We start from the raw sequence: 15,515 nt of genomic DNA on the forward strand, positions 1-15,515 counted from the left end.
GCGCCTCGTGGTAAGACAGAAGCACAAATAGAGATGATAAGATGATGTACTGGGACACGTCTGAACTGTTGGGGTCAGAGTTCGGTACTTAGTAGTCACCGACTTCACTAATAGAAGTGCGCAGGAGAAGGTTGCTACTCTCCCCTGTGCTTTGGTCTCACAGGCAAAGCCTTCTCCAGACTGTCCCCTGGGCTGGGAATCGCGCCCAGAGTCACGGGCGGCCAGACCCACCCCATGTGTCCCCCGGCGCGCTCTCCAGTGGAACTTCCCTAGGAAAGGAGACCGTCACGAGAGGCTGTGGCGCGCCTGGGACTCCCCGACCCTTGCCACGACATCCCTGCCACCCCTTTTGGCGTGAACCCACCGGGGATCCCGCCCGACGCCGACGGCGCTGGGCCAAATCCGCGGCGCGCCTCTGCCGGGCACCTCCCACCTCCAGCTTCGCCCCTCCCCTCTCCCGGCCGCGCGTCCTCCGCGGCTGGTTCAATCCCCGCTGGGACCCGGAGCGCGGCTGCCGGTCTACGCCCTCTCTCCCGCCGCTCTCGCAGCGCAGCCCGGCCGGGGGCCCCTGCGCGCCGGCAGCTCTAGGGGCGAGCGCGGCGCGCTGACTGGGCGTGCTCAGCCGCGGAGCGCCCGGGCGCCGCTGGAGCCAAGCGCATGCACTCGCCGGGCCGGGCCGTCCAGGGGCGCAGCGCGCAGGGGGCCGCTCTAGCCGACGCCCTGGCCAGTCTGGGCAGGACGCGGGCCAGGATGGCCTCCCTCACCGCATACGGTAACTGGGGCCGTCGCGGGTTCCTGGGGCGGCGGGGCGGAAGGGAGGGGCCCAGGGAGCCGTCGAAACACCCGGGGAAACTTCGGGGTTCGCCTCTGCGGAGGGGTCTGGAAGGGAGGGAGACGGCGGCCGTGCGCGCCGCTCCTGAGGGGCCGATGTTCCGCGGGGTTTCGGGCCGCGGGTAACCCGGGAACCGGGTGTCTGCGGGAAAAACGCTTCAAAATTTGGGAGGATCTGGGAGCTTCGGGACTCCACAAACATTCCCCTCGCTTCCGACCACTCAGGGGAAGGGACGCGGGTGTTAAGTCCTCCTCTAGCGGGGTGAGGCTTGGAGTTGGGAGATGTGCGTTCAGCCAGCGCTTATCTTGTCCCTGACTGACCTTGGGCAAGTTATTTAAACTTTTCAGCCTCTGCATTTCTCCGTCTGTAAATCAGAGAGATGAGAACATCTCTCTGACAGATGCTGTGGAGTTAAAATAATATGCACTGTAACATGTTTTTAATGCAAACAAAGAAATCAGTTTGGAAATAAAAGTTTATGAAAAAGGAAGGCATTCATCGTTCCCCTGCCCATTGTTTTGTTAAATAAATATATATGAATAGACATATACATATATACATGTGTGGTATTGCATGGTTCTGAAGGAAAACAAAATCACTGTGTGAAGGTTTCAGGCTCAGCTAGAAATCCTAGCGCGCTGGGGAAGCCAGCAAGGCTTCTTATCAACGTTCTTGCTTGTGTGGATAAAGCAATTCTCTTTAGCCCTTTATCAGAAATACTGCTGAGACTTGGTTATAGGAAGCAGAAACTCAAGTAGACCTCCCTCCCTTCCTCTTGCTTGCAGTCAGTTGTTGCGATAAGATCTAGATTTGGCATTTTAAAGGGGAAAGCTGTGAGCAATTGATGGGGAATGTTCTGCAGGGACATCTCAAAGCCTGGGATGGGTGGGACCGAAATTGCTATTCTTTGGTGTGGAATCTTCATTCTCTAGGCCAGTGATGTCCCCTGCTCATTTTACCAAGGTTAACAGGGTCAGTCTCTTTCTCTGGATTTAAATTGTTTAAAATGATCATTTAGGTGGCTCAGAGGGTTTGCAATTGATGCCTGGGAACCAGTAACAAATTGTGAGCAGATTACAAATTTCAGTCTGGTGGCCTATTTTTTCTTTCCTCCAACCCCCTTCCCCCGTGCTCAGAACATTTTTGCTGGGATTTAAGTTGTTCTTACCTGCATGCACATTTAACACTCAACATTGTGGTTCCTGGGTTACCATCTGGGGATAATTCAATATGCTGATGGCATTTTAGGCATATTCATTGGCAAAACATCTATTTTTACACCTTTTCCTATCAGAGGGATCTAACTTCTGTTTTTTTACATCATTTAGATTTTGTATGCTGCCCCATGGATACTGTCAGTAATAGGTTTACATAATGATCAGTTCTGTACGTTTCTAGAAGCTTTAAAAGCTTAATTGAGCACCCAGGTGGAGAAAATGAAGTCAGAAAAAGTGAAATCATTTTGAAAAGAAGTATATTTCAGTAATTAAAGGAAAAAGGTGGCAGATCTTTGTTTTTGGTGATTAAGAATTACACAGGTTTCTCATTAGACCCTTAAAGAGAACTGAAGCATATTTCAATAAAAATATCAATTAGAATTTCTGCTTGACACATTCTCCTCCTGCATCCATCCCTAAAATGATGCATATACCTGGCCACAAAATCCACATTAATTCTTACATCTGTAGCAGTGTGAGCTAAACCATGACAGAATAAATTAGTCCATCAGGGTTTTCAACCTAGTGAACAAGTTAAGGAGAAAAACATTGAGCACATTTAATACATTCTTCACCCACTGGATACTATTGAGATCATTATCTGATGAGAGCTTCGCCCAGCCCTGGAACCGTCCGCAAATCTTCTCTTTGACAATTGAATTCCTTGTAAAAAATGTCCCCTGCCAATTCTGTTGGATTTGGGTTTAGGCATCATGATGGGGGATGATCTAAACTTTTTGCCTGGAATTTATAGGTTTCAATTTTTGTATTTAATTGACTGATTTAATAAATGCTTTATTCTTATCTTTAGCACAGGGGCTGCCAAGAGAATGAACAGTTACACTGTAGACCATGTGTTTTAGGTTCACAAGATGAGAGAGAAATTTGGCTTATGTAGGCATTTCATTAGCAGCAGCCTCTAGTAATCCTCATTAGCTTCCCTTCTAATATGCATTTCTGATCCTGTTCTTTCTGCATTTTGATCCTGCTCTTTTTGTATTTTGAGCTTGCTCTTTCCGCATTTTAGTATGAATTTTTACTTTCAGGCCACCATCTAGACTCACATTCTAGAAATGAGAAATGAGATTAGGGTAATCAGTAACTGTAATCCCCACCGGTAAAAATATGTTCAATGAATGATGTTATTTTTAGAATTCCGGGTTTTTAAGGCCTCAACCCTTTATACTCACCACTGACATTTATTTTCTTGTCCTTTAAATGGTTTAGGTTCTTAACCACTTTAACTCATTAAATAACCATGCGCATGAGACTAAGGATGGGAGACAAGTATTTTTTAGAGAGAAATGACTGGGACTTTAATTGTTCTTGGCCATGCAAAGGAAGGCACAGAGGCTGTGTCCCCACCTGAACCAGGAAGGGCATTGTGGTTAGACTCACAGGCCTGGCCTGGACCTGTCAGCCGTGATGAGGCTTAATAAGGAGCTGAAAGAGCTGATAGAGCACAGTGATGGCTGTTTCAGATAGGGAAGCCCTCTCTGAGGAGATACTTGAGCAGAGAACTAAATGAAGAAAAGGAATGAGGCATTCCATTACATGGGGAAAGAGGATTCTTGGCAATGTGAACAGTAAGTGCAAAGGCCCTAAGTCAGGAATGAGCCTGTCATATTCAAGGCTAGCTAGAAGGTCATTGTGGCTAGAGCAGAGAGAGCAAGCAGAAGACAGGAAGACAGTGCAGTCTGAGCCGGTGTTGTTATATAGCTCCTCTCCCCTCATTTTCCTCCTACCTCTTGATTTTTTGTGTGTGGACTCCTTCTGCTAATGCTGATGTTTGCCTGGGTTCTCTCAAACTTTTAAATAATTTGACTCTCAACCATTTGGATGACATTGGTTAGATACCTCCCAGATGCTAAACAATGACCCCATGTGCAGAGTCAGTCTCGTAGTGGGAGACCTGTAAACTGGAGCAAGAAAGTTTTCAGAGTTGTAAGTAGAAGTGTGGGGTGTGCCTGGACATGAAGATAATAATAATGGCACTTTATGTGAATTAGCTCAGTTAATCTTCACAGCAACTTTTAAGACATTGATCCAAAGTCAGCTCTATATTCATTTGAAGAAGTTGAGGCACAGATAGGTTAAGGAACTTATTTAGGGAGTGTAATGAGAGCTAAGCCTAACTGTGGAATGTGGGAATCAAATGGGGTGAGAAGACATGAGAGCCTAGGACATCATTTCCCCTCCCATGACTTCATCTTTATTCAGGTGACTCCCACATAGAAATCACTAGTTAGAACTTCTTTCTTGCATGTGCTATGCTTGTATAGTTAGCTGCCAGACTATCTGTATGCTCTTCTCTCTTTGTGTTAGCATCACAAACTCAGTGTGTCCAAAACAACCCCCATCTTCCTCTCCTGTCCCTGTTTCCTATAGAGTATCTCCAACTACTGAGCTCTAACTATGTTCCAGGCTCCAGCCTTAACCCAGGGTTACTAGAACGAATAAGATCTCCCGCTGTTTCTGTGACAGATGGCAGAGTCAGCTGGAGGAGACAGACTCCTAAATGGAGAATTATAATGCAGTGTTGTAAGGAAGGGCTGGGTAGGGTAAGGGATGGGCCAAAACAGTTTCCTGGAGGAGGAGATTGGGAGAAGGCCAACTGGGAGAAGGAGGTCATTCCAGGGAGCAACAGCAACATGAACAAAGATGAAGGGGAGAAATGTCAGGGGTGTGAAGGCAGCCACTAGTAGCATGGTGCTGGTAGGTGGAACATGACATCTGAAACAGAGTGGCTAGAGGTTGAAAGGGGCCAGCATGCTCTACCCAGTCACCCTGGAATCCTGGAAGTCATTGTGGAGTCCTCCATTACCAGCACATACTAACAGTGACCTTGAGTAAATTTTTGTTTGTTTGTTTGTTTGTTTGAGACAATGTCTCACTCTGTTGCCCAGGCTGGAGTGCAGTGGCATGATCCTGGCTCATTGCAGCCTCTACCTCCCTGGCTCAAGCAGTCTTCCTTCATCAGCCTCCATAGTAGCTGTGACCACAGGTGTGGGTCACCATGCCAGGCTAACTTTTAATTTTTTTTTTTTTTTTAAGTAGAGACAGGGTCTTGATATGTTTCCTAGGCTGGTCTTTCCTAGGTGATCCTCCTGCCTTGGCCTCTCAAATCCCTGCTGGAATTACAGGTGTGAGCCACCACGCCTGACCTGACCTTGAGCAAATTAATTCACCTTCTGTGTCTCAGTTTTCTCATCTGTAAAATGAGGTCACTAAGAAGTTAAAATGCAATAGTACTGTCAAGTGCGCAGGAGCAGTATGTAGTACTCAGTAAGCATTAGGTATTATTATCAACTCCTGCTCCTAGCCAGTATACTCTCAATCACCAAGTCCTGTTGGTCCTTTTTCCTTAACATCTTTCAACTTTGCTTTCTCTTTGCCCTGCCTACTGCTCTTATGCTAGTCCAGGCCACCATCATTGCCCACTTTGGCTGCAACAGTGGCCTCCCAACTGGTTCCTCTGCTTCTAGTCCTGGCTTCTTTGAATTACACTTGCAAATCTGATCCTGTTGTTCCTTGTTTAAAATTCTTCAGTGGCTCTTCTCTGTGTAGGGCTAAAAATTGAACTTCCTGCCCTTCTCTCTTGTTGCCTTTGACCCTAGCATCCCACCCTCTGGGCGGGAGGTTGTTTGAGGCCTTCTCAGGTTTCTGGACCTTGATGCATGCTCTGAACAACTCCCTCCTTCTTTACAAGGCCCCCTCTCTTTTCCCCTTGACATTCTCTGTCTGACTTGGTGCTTCCTCTGGGACTTCTTAGGGTAAGCCCTTTCCATAGCAGGTTCTAATTTTGTATTGCGGTGAGTAATCCCCTCTGTGGGTTGTAAAACTCAGATGACAAGGACCAGCTATTTTATCTTTGTGTTCCTTGTGCCTCGCACAGTGCCTGGCACATAGTAGGTGACCAGTACTTGGGTGTGTGACTGAGGGAGTGAATGGAGTATAGTAGGGGGCAGTACACCATGCGGAAGTTTTAAAAACTCCTTTTTCCTATTGCAAATAATAAGCATAATAACTTTTACCCTTCAGAAAAGACAAACAAGCAAAAGAATAAAAGCATCCAGACTACATGGTGAGATCAGGTACATGCTAGCTGGCTGGGACTTATGCTTTACCTACTAGATAAATCCAAGGAGCTCTTTAATGACTTCTCTTGTTTTTTCCCTACACCACCTGACATGCTTGTTATTATGCAACCAAGACACTCATGGTCAACATTGATTAGGATCCTTTTGATTAAGAAGCTGCAGCAAAGCATGTACAGATTATTTTTTGACCTTCAGCCCTTCATATTTTGTAAATTTCTTTGTGGGGTAAAATTAAATTAAAAAATTTTTTTGATTCTGAGAAGCAGCATTTTAATTCTTTCCTTTAAAAACGTTATGTTTTTTTGTAACAGTGTCATAGTCTGCTCTGGGCTGCTATATAACAAAATGCCAAAGTCTGGGTGGCTTAAACAACAGACATTTATTTCTCATAGTTCTGGAGGCTGGAAGTCCCTGTTGGAGGTGGTGGCAGATTTAATGTATGGTGAGGGCCTGTTTCCTGGCTTGTAGATAGTCATCTTCTTGCTGGATGCTCACGTGGCCTTTCCTTGGTGTGTGCTCAGGGACAGAGTGGGATCTCTGTCTCTTATAAGGGAACTAATCCCATCACCAGGGGCCCATCCTCATGAATAAGAAGATAGAGGAGATAGAGATTACCCAGCTAGGAGGAAAGAATAGGTCTCGAATATTAACTTTTTTCGTAAACCTGTAAAATACACGGGAAACGTGGACTAAATCAACACATTGATATTTCTGAGGAACACACTTATGTATACATGTACATACACAAGTTTACACAAGTAAACTACATTTTTTTTCTTACTAGTCAGTTCTCTAGAACCTTTTATAAACAATTTAGAGTGCTTTTAAAAATCTAAAATCTAAACCCAATTATGTCCCAAATGCCCCATCCCCAAATACTATCACACTGGGGGTTAGTGAGGGCCTTAACATATGAATTTTGGGAGGACACATTCAGCTCATAATAAGTAACAATGTGGATTTTTCTACTAGAATGTAGTCCTAGACACACAGTCCACAGCTCCCAAGGAAGTTTCTAGAACAAACAATTTAAAATAGGCTTTGTGAGTGCTTACTGTGTGTCAGGCACTGTTGTAGGTTCAGGAAGCAAAACAAAAACAAACAAAAAACAAACAAAAAAACAAAAAAACCTTGCCTGTTTCATGGATCTTACGATGTAATAATAAGGCATGAATCTTTACCTCCTGAAGATAATGAAAACAGAATATAAGATTTTCAACAGTGAATCAAGTAGGTGTAAGTAGGAAAGGAAAGGCTTTTCTCTAATTAGGGTTCATGAAAGGGCTTTTGTCACAGTGCCTGCTGCTAGAAGTGGAATCAAAGGGACGCTGGGATAATGAGCACCAGACACAGTATTTAAAATGCAGGAAAGGTGATTCAAGTATTTGAAAGCTTACGGGAGGCTTTGGCAAACATTTCTTGTGCCTTCTATGCATTAGGCCGAGAGCAGGGTTTGAGGATGCAAGATGAGTAAAAGATGGCTTTGCCCTCTGGGAGTCTGGGTCTCACTCAGGTCTGATGCAGGTTGCAGAGGAGAATACTACTAGAACTATTACTACTTCAACTAGTATCTCTCCTGCCTGTCTTCTAGTGAAGTGGCACATAATAAATGAAAAAACGTTATGAAAACAGCAATACTGTCTTTGTTTTATGATAGTAACAAAGAGATCTGTTTGCATAGGAAAAGCTCTTTCCAGTGGAAACACACTTTATATCCTCTGATTGATTTTTCAGCACCTTAGGGAGAGACCTCCCAAGCCACCACTTTCTACCTGGGACCAGCCTGTGTCTACTATATGTTTTTTGAATGGATGAATTTCAGTCACAACAAAAAGAAAGTCCAGGCCCAGGGAGGTTAGGTGAGGAGATAGAGATTACCCAGCTAGGAGGAAAGAATAGGACTTGAATATTAACTTACACAGCAAACATGGACTAAATCAACACATTGATATTTCTGAGGAATACCCACATGTATACATGTACATACACAAGTGAACTACATTTTTTTCTTACTAGTCGGTTCTTTAGAACCTTTTATAAACAATTTAGATTGCTTTTTAAAAAATCAGATGCAGTAAGTAGTTATAACTCACTCTATACAATGAACATATATTTTGTAAATTAAATGGTATTTCTAGTGCGCCAGTGTAGGTAGTTATTAAAGGAATCAGATGGTGAATATTTTTGCAAAGTCAGTAGTTATGCATCATTCTTCTGTTTGGTAAGTTCTTGGCTTTCATCTGTCCCTGTATATAAGCAGGCTTGTAATATGTTTTGAAAGGTTTAATGAAAACCTTTTCTTTGTAAAATTTCTCCTTACTTTCTTGTGAGTGAGATGTTTGTTTGCTCAGCCTTTGTGGATTGTGGATTCCAGGAGAAGGCTTTACCTCAGCTTCTAGTCCCTGTGTCTTTCTCAGGGAAATTGGTATCTTTTTTTTTTTTTTTTTTTGAGACGGAGTCTCACTCTGTCACCCAGGCTGGAGTGCAGTGGCGCGATCTCTGCTCACTGCAAGCTCCGCCTTCTGGGTTCACAACATTCTCCTGCCTCAGCCTCCCGAGTAGCTGGGACTACAGGCGCCCACCACAACGCCCGGCTAATTTTTTGTATTTTTGGTAGAGACGGTGTTTCACTGTGTTAGCCAGGATGGTCTCAATCTCCTGACCTTGTGATCCACCCGCCTCGGCCTCCCAAAGTGCTGGGATTATAGGCATGAGCCACCGCGCCCGGCCAGAAATTGCTATCTTAACTGTCAACCTGGCCTATGCCTAAAATAAGGACTTTGGAGCTTCATAGTTTATAAACAATAATCAAGCAATTATAAGAATTAGTGAAATTTCCCCAAATCAGAGTGAAATGGATGACATGAAGATGAATAACTTAAAACAATTGCTTCAGTAAATGCTACTTACTTCTTGGGCTAGACTCATGTCAGGATATCAGTTCTGGTTCTCCCACTTTCTAGTTGTGTGATGAAGAGCAAATGACTTAACCCTCCAGGTACCATTGCCTTAATAGAAAAGAAAGGGAAGGAGCCCATCATTCTTGTATTTCTAGCAATCTGAGCGGTCACCCCTCAGAACCCAGCCTGGGTTTGGCTCCCAGTCTAACTTGCCATTTACCTCGTGATGTGAAAGCCACTCAGCATTTCCTATTATGATTGTCAGGTAATTCTCTCAAGTAATGTCCTCTCACCTGAAATTACTTGGAGATGGACTTCTCATGGTAGTTACGTGACGTGTTCATTTTGTGATAATTTTCACTGAGTTGTGTACTTGGGATTTGGGCATTTTATTGTATCTGTGTTAAACTTCAGTTAAAAAAAAGTCCTTTCTTTTTATTTTTAAGGACCTTCTGCCTTGGGGCAGGTCTTTCTTAAAAAGAAGCTCTTTGAATCACACGATGCATGCCATTTCTCTTCTCAGCCTCAGTCTATGAATATTCTGAACTAATCTATTTCTTGTGTTTCTCCCTTCCTGATTACGCTCGTAATTCTCCCATTCCTAGCGCAGGGCAGATCATACAGGTCCTTAAAAAGTCTTTGGTTGATTCCTAAGGCCTTGAGAGTTTTGCTTATGGGCCTTAAAGTTAAGCTGTAGATCAGTGCTGCTCAGTTTAATGAGACTGCAAATCATTTGGATATCTTGTGAAAATGAAAATACTGATTTAGTAGCTTCGGGGGAGCCTGGAATTCTGCATTTCTAATGGACTCTCAGGTGGTGCAGCTGCTGCTGTTCAAGAGACTGCACTCGGAGGAGCAGGGTGGTAGAGAACAGTAGTTGGTGCTTATATAGTGAACGCTACCATGACTTATGCATGTGAACTGTTTAAAGTGGCCCTGGTTAAAGGAACTAGACTTGGAATTCTGTTCTTTTAATTTAGACATTTTTGGTTGTGTTTTGCTTGATAGAAATATGCTTATATTCTCTGTTTTGGCCAGTAGTGCAACATTAAAATAACTTTGAAAAAAATTGGTAATTTATACACACACACACACACACACAGAAAAGTGCAGATAATAATATTTAATAGTTGCCCCGGGACCCCCCCCCCCCCCGCCCATTCCCTAAAAAGGATTTCTACTCTGATTTTTATCATCACAGATTAGGGTTGAAAAACATGGCCTGTAATGATATTGATTTATTTTTTAATTGTTGAGATTTGCTTTATCGTCTTAAGTATGGTCAAGTTTTATAATACTTCACCATGGGCTTAAGAAGAATATATATTCCCTGACTGTCAGATGAAGCATTCAATAACTGTCCATTAAATTGAGATTAATTGTACTGTTCAAATTTTCAGTGTTTTTACTAAAATTTTTCTTGCCCAAGCAATCAGTTATTAAGTATGTTAAAATCATTCTTCTGATGGTAGGTTTGTCTGTTATTCCCTGTAGTTCTGTTAATTTTTGCTTCATAGGTTTCAGATTATTTTATTCTGGCCATATAGATTTAACATTTGTATATACCTTCTTGGATAATTGAACTCTGAACCTTTCATCATTATTACTCACCACCTTTATCCTTAATAATGCTTTTTGTCTTAAAGCCTTTTTCCTAAAAGTAATATAGGTACCCTGGCTTTATTTTGGTTAGTATCTGCTTGCTGCATCTTTATAAATATTTTACTTTCAACATTTGTGTCCTTAGGTTTTAGATGTTTCTCTTACAAACAGCATTTAGTTTTTTTTGGTTGTTGTTTTTAGAAATCCATCTCATAGTCTCTTAAATAGCAAATTTAGACCATTAACATGTATTGTTATTATTATATATATTTGAACTTATTTTTAACCATTTTACTTTGTTCTTTCTCTGTATTTTTCCTATGATTTTCCCCCTCATTTATTTCCTTTATCAAAGTTGAACTTTTTTGTTATATTCCTTCTCCCACTGTTCCTCACCACCCTACCCCATCCTTACCCCTTTGAACACAACTAACTGGTTTGGAAATGTAGTCTATTTCTGCTGTTTTAATAATTGCCCTTGTACTTTTACTTCAATCTTACTTAACAAATTCTACACCTGTTCATTATATTTTGTTTAACTAACTCTAATATGTTAACCTCTCCTCCAAACAATACTTTGAGCACCCAGCTCCTGGCTTGTATTCTATTATTATTTAGTATTTTACTTTTATTCTTTTTTTAAACCCTCCTATATTAGACATTAAAATTATTATTTTATATTGACAGTAGAGTTGCCCACATATTTACAAGAATTCCACATTCAGTGGAAAGACATATATAGGCACTGTGTTTTCTTTTTCGTGGCGGTTAGGATGAAAGGTAAGATAGTTTAATTGTTGAGATGGGCTTTATTTTCTTTTGTTATAAGATTGTGTTGTTTATGAACACACCCCCAAATAATTTGAGATAAATAAAATGTGTGTAGTTTTTGTCCACACTTTTTCGCTAAGCATTCCTCTGAAAACAGTAGATCTTGTTCTGTATGGAGCCTCAATGCTTAGCACATCAGATAACTGACTGTCAAAGATGTAACACCAGATACAGGAGGAACCTGCCTGACCCAACTTGTGATATTAATCTGTCCTCCTCCTGTCTTTGCCTCTGCTCTCAATTGCTTTTCTAGTGTAAGACAAACCTGGATTCTGATTCCAGCTTTGTGACTTCCTGTGAGTGTGACTCTGGGCAAATTCTTTAATTTTTTGAGCCCCTAATTCCTCATCTGCATAATAGAGTTATACCTTAAAAGAGTTGTTTTGAAGCTTAAATAATGGGTATAAGTGAAATAATAAATGTTCAGCATAGTGCCTGACAAAGAGTGAGTGCTCAGTAACTGATGGTGTCTAATTCCACCACCTTTTCTTTTTCCTAGGTACTTTTACAGAATTTGTATTCTAGGTTTGCCCTGCCATAATTTCCGCACTTCTCTATTTCTTTAAAAAAGTTATAGTGAACTATAATATACATGTAGACAAGTGAAGAAGAAAAATGTGTAATGTAATATATAATTATAAAATGAATGCCATGTAGCCACCACCTCGGTTAAGAAACAGAACACTTCCAGCATCCCCGAACCCACCCCTGCCCCATACTCTTTCATAACGCAAACTCACTTCTTCCCCATCAGTGGAACCACCACGCTGACTTTTGTGCTAATTATTTTGTTGCTTTTCTTTATAGTTTTACCATCCATTATGCAGTAATAAACAATATAATTCAGTTGTGTTTGTTGTTGAAATTTTTATAAGTGGATTCACAGATATTATTTTCAGTTTGCTCCTTTCATTCCATATTTTGCTTGTGAGACTCATTCATAATATTTTGTGTAGCTTCACTTTAATTTTCTTTGCTATCTGGGATTCCATCTTATGGATATCCTGTTTCTTATAAGTATGAAATAAAAATATAGCTGGAGGTTGCAGTGAGCTGAGATCACACAATTGCACTCCAGCCTGGGCAATAAAAGCAAGGGCAAAACTCTGTCTCAAAAAAAAAAAAAAAAAAAAAGGTTTAACACTAATTGAACACGTTCTATGTGGTAGGTCCTGTTATATAAATACTTTCTCATGTATTAAATAATTGAATGCTCATATAATGTTATAGGTGCCTTTATTATTCCCATTTTACATATGAGGAAACAAAGCCACATAGAGAAGAAATAATGTGTCCAGGGGTTGGAATAGACTGTTTAATCTGGATACTGACTCTAGAACCCACAATGTTCATTAATCTCATTCATAGTCTCAAGTTTTCCCACTAGTTACGTGATTTTATCATTTAACTCTAGGTGGTTCTTAAAGGATTAAATGGATATTCAGGCTCTTCTGTAAAATCTAGCCTTTTTGTTTTAATTCCAGTAGGTAAGAACACCTTCCTCCAGGTCATCACTTTGCACTTGCAATTGCCACGGCTCTTTGTACTTTTGCTCTTGGAGTCTTTTCAAAATACTGCCACCAAAATTGTTGCCCTGGTTTTACCATTCAGGCTTGATTCAAATTGCCATAGTTTTGCTGTTCATAGCCTCTTCCTAGGCATTCATTTCCTAATTCAAGCATTCTGCTTCTTTGTTGATTACTGATTTCTCATTATGCTTTTTCTTCTTCATTCCTTTTCTCCTCCCCATTCATAGTCATTTCTGTGCTTATAAATCTCTCTCTCTCTCTCTGATTGTATACATTTTTTGGTGCCATTGACCTGTCCTGTGAAAGTCTTCTTCCTTCCAAAATCTTATAAGTATAGATCAGGATAGGGCCCTAGAGAAGGGTTTAAAAAGAATGAGGAATGACAACTTTAGAGTACTTAGTTTGATATGTTTTAAGTCTGAATTTTATTGATTCAGCAAATTCCACAAATATATACAGAATTATTTGCTAACTATGGATTTCATGTAGCTGATTTATTTTTTTAAACCGTACCTCCTCCCCTGCCCCCCAAGAGTGAGATAAGCGCTATTGTTACCATTTGCAGGTGGAGGAATCAGTACTTAAGGAAATTAAACAGCTTGGCCATGTTCAAAGAGGTTATGTGTAGCGAAGCTGGGCTTCCAACTTAGGTCTTCTGACTCTCATCCCAGTGCTTTCTCTTTGATCACAGCAACCTCTCTGAAATTAATAGGAAGGAGAATTAATTATTTGTTTGTTCCTTCTTTAATTTTGTTCCTTCCTTTTTTAAAACCAACGAACATTCATTGAGCATTTACCTTATGCCAGCCACAGCACTAAACTCTGGAAATTGCAAATTGGATAACATGTGGGTCTTCCCTGGACAAGCTCATGGTTGAGGAGATGTGTAAACCAGTGTAATCTTGCATGCCCAGTGCTATTATTGGAGGTGTGGCCAGCTGTTCAGGAAGCATTCTAGAGATTGGAGATGGTTTGGAGATGTTTCTTAGGGAAAGAGTTGGCCACATACACTTGCTAGAATTAGTTTTCCCATATTAAAAATAGTTTTAAAAATATTTCCTAGCATTTACCTTTCTGTTTGTGAATGTGCACTGGCCTCTGAGAGCCACCACTGTTTCTCTGTCCTCTGGCTTGCCACCTGCTTTTGTCAATACTTCCCAACTGCTTTCAAACCAAGGGCACCTATAGAAAACCCCTTAAAGATGACTCCTATTTCCTGGCTTCTCTGTCCAGGTACCTGCTGTTCTTTCCTGCTAAGAACATTCACCTACAAAGCCATCTTCTCTGTCAATCCACATTGTGTTCCCATTAAAGTCTGAATTGATACGTTTCTAGGCACCTTTTCTCTTTGGATGCATTTGACTAAATCCTAATAATTATTTCTTCCCCTCAGACCTATACTTTCCACCATTATAGATCAGAATTTTCTTATTGTCACATAATGTTCAAATGTTGCCTTTAGACCAGTGTTGCAACTATTTAATATGACTCTTGTAACCTGTAGTGGCTTATATTAGACAACATGTATTTATTGTAATATTTTAAAATCACTTATACCCTATGTTGAGTTAATTTTTTTTACAGCAGTTTTAGGTTCATAACAAAATTAAAAGGAAGTTACAGAAGAGTTCCCAAACCCTCCTGTCCCCACATATACTCCCCTGTTATCAATATCTCCCACTGGAGTGGTGCATTTGTTACAATTGATAAACCTACATCAACACGTCATAATCACCCAAAATCCATAGTTTATATTAGGGCTCACTCTTGGTTGTTGTATATCCTATGGGTTTGGGTAATTTAATAATGACTTGTATCCACCATTGCAGTATCATACAGACTAATTTCATTGCCCTAATAATCCTATGTGGTGTTCCTGTTTATTCCTTCCCTCCACTCTGACCCCTGGCAACCACTAATCTTTTTATTGTCTCCATAGTTTTGCCTTTTCCAGAATGTCACATAGTTGGAATCATAAAGAATTTGGCCTTTTCAGATTGGTTTCTTTAACTTAGTATTATGCATTTAAGGTTCCTCCATGTCTTTTCATGACTTGATAGCTCATTTCATTTTAGTGTTGAATAATATTCCATTGTCTGGATATACCACAGTTTTATTTTCCATTCCTCTATGGAAGGTCATCTTGGTTGCTTCAAAGTTATGGCAACTATGAATAAAGCTGCTAGGATATGCCACAGTTTTATTTTCCATTCCTCTACGGAAGGACATCTTGGTTACTTCCAAGTTATAGCAATTATGAATAAAGCTGCTATAAACATCTGTATGTAGGTTTTTGGATGGGCGTAAGTTTTCAGCTTCTTTCGGTAAATACCAAATACCAAGGGGTGTGATTGCTGGATGGTATGGTAAGAGTATGTTTAGTTTTGTAATAAATTGCCAAACTGTCTTCTAGAATGGCTGTACCATTTTATATTCTCACCAGCAATAGAGGTCCTGTTGCCAGCATTTGGTCTTGTCAGTGTTCCAGATTTTGGCCATTCTAA

The 15,515-nt window shown here is 41.1% G+C and overlaps 1 protein-coding gene across 6 annotated transcripts in view; it reads left to right on the forward strand.

Annotated features, from left to right (window-relative positions):
* Positions 1–467: 467 nt before the first annotated feature.
* Positions 468–15,515, forward strand: part of ANO4 (anoctamin 4) — a 413,407-nt gene continuing 398,359 nt past the window's right edge. For all 6 annotated transcript variants that reach the window (XM_009426095.5, XM_009426094.5, XM_009426098.5 and 3 more), the window contains exon 1: positions 468–772. In XM_009426095.5, the coding sequence (XP_009424370.2) occupies positions 658–772 (115 nt within the window). In that variant the 5' untranslated portion in view covers positions 468–657. The remainder of the gene's footprint in view (positions 773–15,515) is intronic.

Source organism: Pan troglodytes, chromosome 10, assembly GCF_028858775.2.
Source record: "Pan troglodytes isolate AG18354 chromosome 10, NHGRI_mPanTro3-v2.0_pri, whole genome shotgun sequence".
Lineage (NCBI taxonomy): Eukaryota > Metazoa > Chordata > Mammalia > Primates > Hominidae > Pan > Pan troglodytes.